This window comes from Myxine glutinosa, chromosome 9 (assembly GCF_964187855.1).
Source record: "Myxine glutinosa chromosome 9, kmMyxGlut1.1, whole genome shotgun sequence".
Classification (NCBI taxonomy): Eukaryota; Metazoa; Chordata; class Myxini; order Myxiniformes; family Myxinidae; genus Myxine; species Myxine glutinosa.
This window is the reverse complement of record NC_136269.1, coordinates 149,860,160-149,874,567: the sequence shown is the minus strand read 5'-3', so window position 1 is coordinate 149,874,567 and position 14,408 is coordinate 149,860,160. Positions and strand designations below refer to the sequence as shown.

The 14,408-nt window shown below is 43.6% G+C and overlaps 1 protein-coding gene across 1 annotated transcript in view; it reads right to left on the bottom strand.

Annotated features, from left to right (window-relative positions):
* ZFYVE26 (zinc finger FYVE-type containing 26) overlaps nt 1–14,408 on the bottom strand; it is a 332,760-nt gene that overhangs the window by 208,020 nt on the left and 110,332 nt on the right. Inside the window, exons 21-22 of the mRNA XM_068127936.2 lie at nt 2,244–2,541; nt 1,281–1,487 (exon numbers count right to left, since the gene is read on the bottom strand). Coding sequence (XP_067984037.2) covers nt 1,281–1,487; nt 2,244–2,541 — 505 coding nt within the window. The remainder of the gene's footprint in view (nt 1–1,280; nt 1,488–2,243; nt 2,542–14,408) is intronic.

The window sequence follows — 14,408 nt, the reverse complement described above, 5'->3', positions numbered from 1 at the left end:
GGCGCCAGCGGTATCCTTCGATGCCTGGTTTCTAGATCGTTTTTATTCAGTGTGATTAATGCGTGATTTCATGGCTAGGTGTGTGTGCTGCATGTGTCATAAGGAACAGAGGAAAAATAACAGAAGACATTACATACAGGGGATTTACGATTAATGCCTAACAAATTAACATAACCCCACCCCTCCTGATGGGAACGAAGATACGCGCTTACACGACATCCGGTCTAAACGAATTTCCTACTTATTTACATGTGTGTTGGCTTAGCGGCTAGGGTGCCGGCTTGGGATCCTAGGATCCTGGGTTCGAATCCCGGTCGATCGCTGAATTAACGCCAGGGGGGATGACTAAGCCTGTCATCCTTCCGAGGTCGGCAAATTGAGTACCAGCTTGCTGGGATGAATGATCACGGTGTGTACCCCGATTACATTGCCTCAAACAGAGAACCATGATTGTCATGGGGCCCGCAAGGCTAACCCCCGCTCTAGCGGGGAAAAATGGCCTTAAAAACGATCATTCATTCATTCATTTACATGGGGTTTCTTCTTCTTCACGACATTCGGAGCAAATTACGTATGCAATTCCACCTGGACTAAGGTAATCATTGCCTACCCCCTACAAACGTAACAATATTTTTCTATAACCTGAATAATATTTTTCTATTGCATGAATAATATTTTTGCCAAAGTTTTTTTTTTTCTCTAAAAACAATATTCAGCAGTCCGAGCACTTTTCAAATATAGCAGAAGTAAGAGCACATGAGTATGGATGGTTCACACTAGTTTGGAAAAGTGAGAATGACAATACATCAGGCACAATGAACAGATATGGGGAACGGCAACACGCATCCCTCGTGTCATCGTGCGTCAAGTATTTGCATGATTTGCTCATTTTGATATCCTAACCCCGACTGATTTTACCCACGTCTTCCGTTCACTTTCAATGAGACACATTAGAAACACACATGTTCTAACCTGTATTCCACATCGTGTTTTTAAAATTGACCAGAAGCTCTTGGTGGAGCTTGTAAGCAAATCACATGAAGGACAAAGGTGCCAGTAGATAGAAGCGTACTTTTACACGAATTACAAAGACGTTAGTACACAATGGACAAATACATATAGGATATAGACGATTCAGTCTGGGAATTCTCAGGATCATGAAGCATGTGGCAAATTGAGAACACAGGAAAACCCAGTGTGAAGAAACCCTATTAAAGACAAAAACTTTTTCAAATGGCGGCATTTCATTTGAAATCTTAACGTCGGTATTGTTGTTTTACCACATCATGAAGGATGGTGGCCATGATTTTAAGAAGCCTGCAAAAAGTGGGAAGCTCGTGCAGCAACCTTTGGAACTCCTGATCCAGCTGTTTCGTGTCAAGTGGATTCTCACGAGAACGCTTCTTGTCACAACGACCACCGGGAGTCGGGAAGCTCGGTGGATGAGTTGAGAGGCATGCCAAAGCAGCCAACACGAGATTCTTATCCTAGGGATCACAAGCAAATGTTAAAGACGAACAGGCTTTCAATAATAATTGAAAAACCTGGCAAGTGAAAATCCATAACCGTAGTAGCGAGTGTAATTGCACATGTTTTACTGCAGCTTCACAGTATTTCATTATTTCATCCTCACAGGAGGGAATCAGTCACCTGCCTGCCAGGTTTTCAATCAAAAACACGAAAGTGTAACGGCATCAAGAAACTTACCCACCGATAGGGAACAAGGTGTGATACACGTTAAAGACCGCAGAAAAAAAACACCAACAAACATCTGTGATGAGTTTTCCTTGATGACAAAGGGTAAAGACCGTTTGATTTAAATATGTCATATACTCCTAAGCCTGGTGTTGGCTTAGCGGTTAGGGTGCTGGCTTGGGATCCAAGGATCCTGGGTTTCAATCCCGGTCGATCGCTGAATTAACACCAGGGGGGTTGACTCAGCCTGTCATCCTTCCGAGGTCGGCAAATTGAGTACCAGTTCACTGGTAATTCCCTGTGTGTCGCAAGAGGCGACTAACAGGATTGGCGGCAGGAAGGGCATCCGGCCATAAAACATTGCTTCAAAAAGGGGACCACGGTGCCCGAAAAAGGCCAACCCCTGCTCTGTGGGGGGAAAATGGCATCTAAAGGCGGTTCTTTTTTTCTTTATCTCATACACTCCATGTACACACCTTTATCATTCTTGTCAAATACTATCTTTAATTACAATCACACTTTCTCTCATCTACTCGAGGTATACACACCTTCAGGTAACTCAGTGTACTGGATGTGAGTCCTGCAAGTGGTCCGGCACATCTTTGATTAACGCCTGGTGGCATTTTGGGAAGTATGTTCTTGACCATGGATAGGACATTGGAGAGTTCAGGTAGTTGCCGGGCTAGAGGGTCTTGAAGTATCTCAGCCGCAGCACTAACAAAATAAACATGTGCTTGGTTGCAAAAGGAAGACCACAACGGCAATGGCTCACAACAGCTTTCAACGATGACATGGAGAAGACTGAGGGAACTCGGCTCCTCGGGCTCTTGCATGAACCTCTCCAACCTGTAGAACAGATCAGGCAGAAAGGCCACAGCTGCTCTAAGCTTCAGGAGAGTCAAAAATTCTGCCCAAATCTAAGAAGATGCCTTGGATGAACATATTCAAGTAGCTTTCCCCTGCTATATACACAGTGGCACTTCAACTGCTGTGAAAAACACCGATGGAATGTACACTGCTGTACAAAAATCAGATACATTTAGCATTTTTCTACTTTAATACGTAAGGACACCAAAACATTGTGTTCAATGCAAATACACCGAAATGTTAAATACACCTAAAATACACCTAAAAGTTAACCCCAAATCCACTTTTTTGAAATACCAACTTCTGTCCTGGATGTCCTTGGTGTCCTTGTGTTTTATACTTCTCCCACCCCCCCCCCCCCCCACACCTCCCTTCCCTCGCCTCCTCCCCCCAAGCCCTATCCCTCCAGAACATCTCCCTGCTCTCAAATGTTGTGTTTGTGTGCTTCCCCTTCTCTCCCCATCTTGTCTTCCGCTCCCTCTTTTTATATATTTTGTTTGTCTGGTTGATTTGTTTGTGAAATAAATGTTAGCTCTTTCACGAGCCTCGATTCAGTATACAAAAAAAACAAACTACATGGTATTCATAGAATACTTACCCTGCGCAGTCAACTTGGCGCAAGACAACTCCTCTGTTTTTGCATCGTAAATTCATCATAAATTTCTATTCCCAAATATCATTGTTGTGTAGATCACGTTCAATAAATTTCAAACTGATCAGACTAAGAGTTGTCCCTGTCAAATTAGGATGTCATAATTAAGGCACCAATGACGTCATCGTTAACAGCACCTATTCCCCATATGGAGTTCTTTACAATGAGCCACGTTTCAATTTTTTCCATGGACCTGTTTTGGAGATATAGAGGTGCAACGTTTTTTGTTTTTTTCTGCGATGGTGCCAGAACCACGTGACCTATGACGTCATAATAATCATTAAAATATTCTACAGGAGGCGCTCCAATGGTTAAAATTTCATGTCAATCGGATAAAGAATTGCAGAGAAAAACATTCATACTGATCTGATGAAGCATTATACTTGTCAAATTATGAAGTCATAAAGAAGGCACCAATGACATCATCATTAAGATAGCTTATTCCCAATGGGGAGTACATGACAATGAGCCAATTTTTTCCAAGGAGTGGTTTTCGTTGATATAGAGGTGCAAAGTTTTTCGATTTTTCCCAGATGGCGCCTGTACCATGTGACCCATTACGTCATAACCCTAATTTAAAAATTATACAGGAGCAGTCGCTCTCATGGTCAAAATTTTGGGTCCATCAGACTAACAGTTACAGAGGATTTTTTTTCATACTGATCAGATCAAGCGTTGGTTGTCGAATTATGACGTCATAATGAAGGCACCGATGACATCATCATCAACATATCTTACTTATTCCCAATGAGCTTTATTTGAACTTTTTCCATTGAGCAGTTTGGGAGATATATAGGTTCAACGCTTTTCCAAGATGGCGTCCCTACCACTTGACCTATGACGTCATAATTATGAATATAAACATTCTACAGGCAGAGGTGCTCCTATAGTAAAATTTTGTGTCAATCGGACCATTGGGTATTATTTTGTGGTTTATTTGAAATATCCAGAAGATCTCCACAACAAGCATAAAGACCTGCCATATACAGTCACGTGAAAAAGTAAGTACACCCCATGTAAAGTTTTGACTTTTCAACATATTTCAACATACAGCTATTTGATCTTCATTTCAACAATATTGATAGATAAAGGTGATATAATATAACAAATATCATGAAACATTTACATTTTGTAGTCCATTGTATAATTTAAATAAACATAAATGCAAATTTTGCATGTGCAAAAAGTAAGTACACCCCTACATTTATCACTACTTGAAATACCTAAAATTAGAATCAGGTGCACCAGCTCAGGTGCAAATGATTAGAACATCATCAAAGAGGATCTTGGAGGAACCTGTCTTATTTAAACCTCAGACATTTAGTTTGGTTTGCTCTTTGTTGTTGAAGTGTGTGGTGTCACAATGCCTAGATCAAAAGAGCTCTCTGAGGCCTTCAGAAAGAAGGTTATAGATGCCTACGAGTCTGGGAAGGGATTTAAAAAGATCTCCAAACAATTTGAAATCAATCATTCGACTGTCCGGAAGATCATCTACAAGTGGAGAAGATTCCAAACAACTGCCAACTTGTTCAGGCCAGGCCGCCCCAGCAAGTCCAGCCCGAGAGCAGACAGCAAGATGCTGAAAGAAGTCTCTAAGAACCCCAGAATGTCATCACGGGACCTACAGGTAGCTCTTGCCACTGTTGATGTCAACGTGCACGAGTCCACCATTGGAAAGAGGCTGCACAAATTTGATCTACATGGGAGGTGTTCCAGGAGGAAACTTCTGCTGTCCAGAAAGAGCATCAGGGCAAGACTAAAGTTTGCCAATGAACACGTAGGCAAAGACCAGCACTTCTGGAACAATATGCTCTGGACAGATGAGTCAAAGGTAGAGCTATTTGGCCACAGTACCAGAAGACATGTTTGGCGAAAACCAAAGACAGCATTTGACCACAAGAACCTGATACCAACTCTAAAGCATGGTGGTGGAAATATTATGGTTTGGGGCAGCTTTGCTGCATCAGGGCCTGGTCAGCTCACCATCATAGAATCCACTATGAATTCTTCATTGTATCAGATGGTGCTTGAGGATAATGTGAGGCCATCCATCAGAAAGTTGAAGCTCAACTGAAGGTGGACCTTGCAACATTACAATGACCCGAAACATACAAGTAAATCCACCAAGGATTGGCTGAAAAGAAAGAAATGGAGGGTTCTGGAATGGCCAAGTCAAAGCCCAGATCTAAATCCCATTGAGATGTTGTGGGGGGATTTGAAAGGAGCTGTGCATGCAAGAAACACCCGGTGTGTACCCCGGTTTAGAATAGGTACACCGTATCCCTGCATGTCGTAAGAGGCGACTAAAAGGGTTGGTGCCAGGAAGGGCATCCGGCCATAAAAACATTGCCTCAAAAAGAGAACCATGACAATTACGACTACACATGGGCAGGGTACAACCCGAAGTACCCCGTGGGGGACCCCACTCCCTCTAGTCAAAACTCAAGGTGGGAAACCCGATAGAAGCAAGGGTGGATATCATTCCATTTATGACGAAACGTCTGATGCCCGACGTGGAGATCGGTTTCTGAGATTTGGGACATGGAATGTAGGGACAATGACAGGGAGATCAGGAGAAGTGATGGAAGTATTGGTCAGAAGAAGAGTGGACATATGTTGTGTGCAGGAGACGAGATGGAAGGGAAGTGGTCTGAGAATGGTGAAGGGTAGGCAGGGACAGAAATACAAGTTTGTGTGGCAAGGGTGCCCGGAGGGCGTGAATGGTGTTGGTGTCCTGTTTTCTGAGGAGTTTGTAGACAGTGTGGTGAGTGTGACTAGAGTGAGTGAAAGGTTGATGATGGTGAAAATGATGATTGGAAAGCTCTTGGTGAACATCATCTCGGGATATGCTCCGCAGGTTGGTCGGAGCGATGAAGAGAAGGACAAGTTCTGGTGTGCTATAGAGAAGCTGATGGAAAACGTGAAAGATGAGGAAGTTGTTGTGGTAGGAGACCTAAATGGACATGTGGGAAGGAGTATGGACGGTTTTGAGGGAGTTCATTGGGGGTTACAGATATGGTGTGAGAAATGGAGAAGGTGAAAGGATTTTGGAGTTTGCTGATGGAGCTGATTTGTTGATTTGTAATACTCAGTTCCAGAAAGAGGATAATAAGCTTGTTACATACACGTCAGGTGGGTCGACGACAACCGTTGACTACCTGCTGGTGCGTAGGCGAGATAGGGGGCACCTCCGGGACAGAAAGGTGATCCCGGGGGAGGAGGCTGTTTCACAGCACCACTTGGTTGTCTGCGACATAAGGGTGAAAGGTGCGAGGAGAGCTTGGCGGGTGAAGTACCAACCGAGAATGAAGGTGTGGAGGTTGAAAGAGGTGACAGTGAGGGAGACATTAAAAGAGAGGCTGAGTATGGTGGAGGATGATGTGGTTGAGCTTGAAAGTGGTTGGATGTCAATGAAAGATAGTCTGTTGGGAGCTGTTGGTGAGGTATGTAGATGGATTCCGAGGCACTCGGAAACATGGTGGTGGGATGATGAAGTTGGAAAGAAGATTGACGAGAAGAGGAAGAAGTTCAAGGAGTGGCAGAAGGCGAAGGGTATGGGGGCAGAAAAGGCAGAGCATGAATGTTATAAGGCAGCCAAGAAGGCTGCAATGAAAGAGGTAGCAAAGGCACAGGAGGCATGTAGGAAAATGTTCGGAGAACGCTTGGATTCGGAAGAGGGTCAGGGAGCGGTATTCAGGATTGCAAAGCAGATAGCGAAAGAGAGGTGTGATGTGATAGGGGTGAGTTGCTTGAAGGATGAAGTGGAACAAATTGTTGTGGACCCAGATGGAATTAAAGGAAGATGGAAGAGATATATGGAAATGCTGTTGAATACAGAGAATGAATGGGATGGCAACATAGAGAGTAACCCAGTTTTAGGACCGGCAGAGAAGATAACCGAGAAGGAAGTTGAGGAAGCGGTAAAAGCAATGAAGGGTAGAAAAGCGGGAGGGCCGACGGGAGTTGTGGGAGATATGTTGAAGGCAGCGGGAAATTGGGGTGTGAAGAGAATGACAGAGATCTGCAATCTGTTGGTGAAAGAAGGCCGCATTCCAGTGGTTTTGGAACCGAGTACCCTCGTCCCTCTATACAAGGGGAAAGGTGACCCTCTGGACTGTGGCTCGTATCGAGCGATAAAGTTATTGGAGCATGGAATGAAGGTATTGGGAAGGGTGTTGGAGAGGAGGATAAGGAAGAAAGTGAAGATTGAGGAAATGCAGTTTGGATTTACGCCAGGAAGGGGAACGACAGACGCGCTTATTATTGTGAGGCAATTGCAGGAGAAGTATATGGAGAAGAGGAAGAAGTTGTTTCTTGGGTTTGTTGATCTGGAGAAAGCATTCGATAGGGTTCCACGTGAAGTAGTGACATGGGCATTGCGGAAGTTATGAGTGGAGGAATGGTTGATCAGAGTAGTGATGGCAATGTACAAAAGAGCGCACACAGCTGTAAGGACGAAGGACAGGAGCAGTGGTGAGTTTGAGGTGAAGGTGAGAGTGCATCAGGGGTCGGTACGAAGTCTACTACTATTTGTAGCTGTGATGGAGGTGCTGGCTCAGAACGTAAAGGAGGGTTTACCGTGGGAGTTGTTGTATGCAGATGATCTGGTGTTGATTGCAGAAAGTATGGATGGACTGAAGGAGAAGATGAACAAGTGGAAGGAATGTATGGAGATAAAAGGTCTGAAGGTGACTATCGGAAAAACGAAGGTGATGGCAAGTGGTAAAGCATGTGGTGAGGTGGAAAGAACTGGGAAGTGGCCGTGTGCTGTGTGCAGGAAGGGTGTCGGAGTGAATTCCATTCAATGTACAATGTGCGCTGAGTGGGTTCATCAAAAATGTAGTGGTCTGAGAGGGTCATTAACCAGTGTGGCAGCTACATTCAAGTGTAAGGTGTGCACAGAGGGAGCTGCAGATGGAGGAAATGTTGAGTTGGATCATGGAGACGGCATGAAGCTGGAAGGTGTGAAAACATTTTGCTACCTCGGAGACATGCTGAATGGAGAAGGTGGATCAGACTCGGCTACGGTTGCTGGAGTGAGATGTGCATGGAAGAAGTTTCGGGAACTGAGTGGCATGCTGATGATGAGGGGAGTGTCGTTGAAGCTGAAGGGAAAGGTGTATGCTGCATGCTGCATGTGTACACTGAATCATGTGGTGAGGCAGTTGCCCTGAAACAACTTGCCTTTGCCTCTTGGAAGGCTAATCCAACTGAAGGAAATCTCAGTTCCTTCCACCAAGCTTGGAACAAGTGTGTGTCTACCCTCAGGAGTGCCAGGAAGCACTATCTCTCCTCACTCAAGAATGAACTCTCAAACCTGTCTCCTTCCTCCAAATCCTGGTGGCGTCTGGTCAAATCCGTTTCTGGTGTTTGTTCCCCCTCCATCCCCTCCCTTACCTCAAATGGCCACACAGTTGACATCGCACGTGACAAAGCCGAATGCCTCAACTCTGTGTTCGCCTCAAAATCCTTAGTCCCAAACCCATCTCTCTCTGTTCCCACCTTTCCCAGTCGAACCCAACTGCTCCTGGACTCTGTGTCCTTCTCTCCTGACAAGGTGGAGGAGTTTTTGTCAAACCTCGACTCTGATTCTGCAACTGGACCAGACGGCATCAGCCCACGGGTCCTAAAATCCTGCTCTGCCGCTCTATCTCACCCTCTCTCTGTTATTTTCACCCTATCTTTTGCTCAAGGTCATCTGCCAGCATCCTGGAAATCAGCTAACATTACCGCTTTACACAAAAAAGGTGCAAAAACAGATCCTTGCAACTACAGACCAATCAGCCTGCTCCCAATTATCAGCAAAGTCATGGAATCCATCATTGCTTCGGATATGAAATCTTTCCTCTTCTCCAATGGCTTGATCTCTGATCATCAATTTGGTTTCAGACCAGGTCACTCTACTCTGGACATGCTGCTTCTGCTGTCTCAACAATGGATGGAGGTCCTCAATGCCAAACAGGAAATCAGAGCTGTCTCCCTTGACATATCAAGGGCCTTTGATACGGTCTGGCACCCAGCTCTGCTCACCAAACTCTCCTCCTATGGTATCCATGGAAATCTCCATGCATGGCTTGCGGACTTCCTCTCTGGTCGTAGTCAACGTGTGGCCCTGAATGGATTTCTCTCATCTCCCCTTCCTGTTCAGGCTGGAGTTCCCCAAGGAAGTGTGCTGGGCCCTGTGCTTTTTCTGGTCTTTATCAATGATCTCTCTGACTCTCTGGAAAATCCTCTCTATCTCTTTGCTGATGACTCCACTCTCTGCCGCTCCATTCCTCTTCCCTCAGATCGGCAGTCTGCAGCTTCCTCACTCTCTGAAGACCTGGACAAAATCACAGACTGGTCAAACAAGTGGAACATGTCTTTCAATCCTGACAAATCTCACTCTCTTACTATGTCTCTCCGAAAAGATCGACTGGACAACCCTCCCATCTACTTTCTCAACAATCCTCTCCAAGAAGTTCTGTCACTCAAGCTTTTGGGTCTCACTATCTGCCATGATCTTTCTTGGGAAAACCACATTTCCAAGCTGGCCTCCAAAGCCAGTCGCCGACTGGGCATCCTCCGTCGTGCGAAGTCCTTCCTCGGCACACCTGAGCTCCTCACCACATACAAGGCTTTCATCCGCAGCTCAATGGAATACTGTTCTCCCCTATGGGCTGGTGCTCCTGCCTCACACCTGGCTCGGCTTCACGCTGTTGAATCCAAAGCTTTCAAAATCATTGGAATCTCCCGCGATGAAGCTATCTCTGAGGGCCTTTCACTCACTCACCGCAGGCAGGTAGGTGGCCTTTCTGTCTTCTATCGACTCCTCTCCGGCCTTGCTCCCCCAGCTCTCTCTGTGCTCTGTCCCCCAAATATTCCTACAGGTCGCACAAGATCTGCCAGCAACCCTCTGATGGTTAAACTGCCGAAATCTCGGCTCTCTGCTCACCTTCACTCTTTCATTCCTCTTTTCTCCCGCCTGTGGAACAAACTCCCACACTCCCTTCAATCCCTCTCCTCCCTCCAGGTCTTTAAAACAGCTGTTCACCACCATCTCTTATCTTCCCCCATCCATAACCTTGATCTTTTCTACCCCCACTAATTCACCCCAGATCCACCTTGTTTGAAATTCCAACTTCTTTCCTGGAAATCCTGGCAGTGTCCATATGTTTATACCTCTCCCACCCCCCCCCCCCTTCACATGCTTCCCCCCCTTCACATGCCTCCCCCCCAAAGCCCTCTCCCTCCCACAGATCTCTCGATGTCTCCATGTCTCTCGGTCCCTGCTCTCAAATGTTGTGTTTGTGTCCTTCCCCCTCTCTCCCCATCTTGTCTACCGCTCCCGATGTTATTTGTTTTATGTGTCTGTTTGTCTTTCTGTGTGATTAATGTTCGCTCTTTCACGAGCCTCGATCTTGTATACCAAAAAAAAAAAAAAAAAAAAAAAAAAAAAAAAAGTGTTATGATTTATGGGAGTGAGACATGGGTAATGAACGTAGAGCAGCAACGAAGGCTGGAAAGGGTGGAAATGCGAATGGTTCGGTGGATGTGTGCAGTATCATTGAGAGAGAGGAAGACAAATGATGAATTGCGAAAGATGATGGGAATCGAGCCTGTGGTGGATGCTGTGAAGAGCAACGGGTTGAGATGGTTTGGTCATGTGTTGAGGAAGGATGAAAGTGACTGGTTGAAAAGAGTGATGGAAATGAATGTAGAAGGACGTCGAGGACGGGGAAGACCGAGAAAGACTTGGTTAAAGATGGTGGAAGAAGAAATGCGGGCAAGGGGGTTAACAAGGGGAGATGCAGAAAATAGGGCAAAATGGAGAACATTGTCATGGGGACAGCAAGGCTAACCCCCGCTCTTGCAGGGAAAATGGCCTTAAAATGCATGTTGTTGTTGTTTGTTGTTGTTGTACATGCAAGAAACCCCTCAAACATCGCACAGCTGAAAGAATTCTGCATGGAGGAGTGGACAACAATTTCTCCCAGTCGATGTCAGAGACTGGTAGACAGTTATAAGAAATGCCTACTTGAGGTTGTTTCTGCCAAAGGGGGCAATACCACCTATTAGAGCCAAGGGTGTACTTACTTTTTCCACATGTGAAATTTGCATTTATGTTTATTTAAATTATACAATGGACTACAAAATGTAAATGTTTCATGATATTTGTTATATTATATCACCTTTGTCTATCAATATTGTTGAAATGATGATCAAATAGATGAATGTTGGAAAATTCAAAACTTTACATGGGGTGTACTTACTTTTTCACATGACTGTACCCCTGATAAGGAATGTCCGAGAAAAGAATGGCTCCGCGGTTATCAACAATCATTCCTTACTGCAGGCAAAGCAACAGAAAATTACTTCGTATGTTATATGATAACGACAATTATGTGATACATCCAAGGAAATTGAGACAATATGTACAGTGCATTCAGAAAGTATTCAGACCCCTTCACTTTTTCACATTTTATAATGTTGCAGCCTTATGCTGAAATCGTTTAAATTCATTTTTTTCCCTCATCAATCTACACTCAATACCCCATAATGATAAAGAGAGAACAGGATTTTAGAAAGCTTTGCAAATTTATTAAAAATAAAAAACTGAAATATCACATTTACATAAGTATTCAGACCCTTTGCGATGACATTTTAAATTGAGCTCAGGTGCCTCCCATTTCTCTTGATCATCTTTGAGATGTTTCTACACCTTGATTGGAGTCCACCTGTGGTAAATTCAATTGATTGGACATGATTTGGAAAGGCACACACCTGTCTATATAAAGTCTCACAGCTGACAATGCATATCAGAGCAAAAACCAAGCCTTGAGTTTGAAGGAACTGCCTGCAGAGCTCAGAGACAGGATTGTATTGAGGCACAGATCTGGGGAAGCCTACAAAAAAAATTCTGCTGCACTGAAGGTTCCCAAGAGCACAGTGGCCTCCATAACTCATAAATGGAAGAAGTTTGGAACAACCAGGACTCTTCCTAGAGCTGGCCGCCCGGCCAAACTGAGCAATCGGGGGAGAAGGGCCTTGGTAAGAGAGGTGACCAAGAACCCGATGGTCACTGGCTGAGCTCCAGAGATCCTGTGTGGAGATGGGAGAAACTTCCAGAAGGACAACCATCACTGCAACACTCTGGGATTTATGGCAGAGTGGCCAGACGGAAGCCTCTCCTCAGTGAAAGACACATGAAAGCTCGCTTGGAGTTTGCAAAAAAGCACCTAAAGGACTCTCAGACTGAGAAACAAGATTCTGTGGTCTGAGGAAACCAAGATTGAACTTTTTGGCCTCAATTCTAAGCGTCATGTCTGGAGGAAACCAAGCACCGCTCATCACCTGCCCAATCCCATCACCTGCCCAACGGTGAAGCATGGTGGTGGCAGCATCATTCTGTGGGGATGTTTTTCAGCAGCAGGGACTGGGGGTTGAGGTAATAATGAATGGAGCAAAGTACAGAGATATCCTTAATGAAAACCTGAAACAGAGTTCTCAGGACCTCAGACTGGGCCGAAGGTTCACCTTCCAACAGGACAATGACCCTAAGCACACAGCCAAGACAACGCAGGAGTGGCTGAGGGACAAAGTTATTGGAAAGTTCAAAGATGAGTTGGGTGGTTCAATTACAAGTGAATTTGTGGAATTGCAAGCAAAGGCGTATGCTTATAAGAACCATTCTTTAAATGATGGGGTTTCTAAATTTGATAAAAAGTTAAAGGGGATAAAGAAACAGAGGCAATACCCCTGGTGCTCACCTGGTAGAACAAACAGGATACTGCACGAACTGAAGGTATTTAAAACCAATTTCAATTAGTTGCTAGAAGACAGGACAGCATGGAGAAACATACTAACATAATCATAAGACCTTAAAAAAAAAAACAACGAAAAAAAATACCTATTTTGGGTATTTACAATCCTACAATCTCAAAATGATATGTGGGTCAAATCTGGAGTCACTCTAACCAGAGCGTTGGAGGCTTATCTCTCACTTCATTTCTACTCAACAATAATATTTAAACCAAGAACCAAGTTCCAACATATTGTTTATCAACATTCTTGATGGTGATGTGTCATTATAAAATTAAGCTATTCTCTTGAATAGAACATAAACAGATATTAATTTATATAAATAAATAAAAAATTATATATATATATATATATATATATATATATATATATATATATATATATATATATATATATATATATATATAGATATATATATATATAGATATATATATATATAGATATATATATATATATATATATATATATATATATATATATATATATATATATATATATAAATAAATATATATATATATATATATATATATATATATATATATATATATATATATAAATATATATATATATATACACAAAGAATTAAGTTAAGCACCCCCCCGTTTTTTTACAACCTCGCACATTACAAGTTTGTTGTCGTCAAAACAGTGTAATATACCCATGATATTGCTATATTTTCTGGAGAAGTGATATTATGGTCACATAAAAACATAACAATCATGCCGTTTTCAATATTTTATTCTGAATAATTTAAGGTGAAATTTTTTGGGAATTTTAGGCATATTTTCACCTCAATTTAAGTATGGAGCTATAGGTCCATCACGGACAGTGTGGATGACGTTTATGTTTTCTAACGTACAGTCATTGTTCTGAGAAGACCTCTAGCGATCTTTGCGTCAATAACGTGTGTAGGACCCACGTGATCGGATGGAGCAAGGTGCTGTGACAACCATCCCCTGGCCTGCGTACAGTCCTGACCTGAACCCCCTCGAGCACGTTTGGGACATGTTGGGACGACAAATTGCGAAGATGGTCCCTCCAATAGCCAATCTGGATGAATTGGAACGTGCATTACATCGGGAATGGAACAACCTGCCACAGCAACGCATACGACGGCTTACAGGGTCTATGAGACGTAGGGTTGAGTCAGTGATCCGATCACGTGGGTCCTACACACGTTATTGACGCAAAGATCGCTAGAGGTCTTCTCAGAACAATGACTGTACGTTAGAAAACATAAACGTCATCCACACTGTCCGTGATGGACCTATAGCTCCATACTTAAATTGAGGTGAAAATATGCCTAAAATTCCCAAAAAATTTCACCTTAAATTATTCAGAATAAAATATTGAAAACGGCATGATTGTTATGTTTTTATGTGACCATAATATC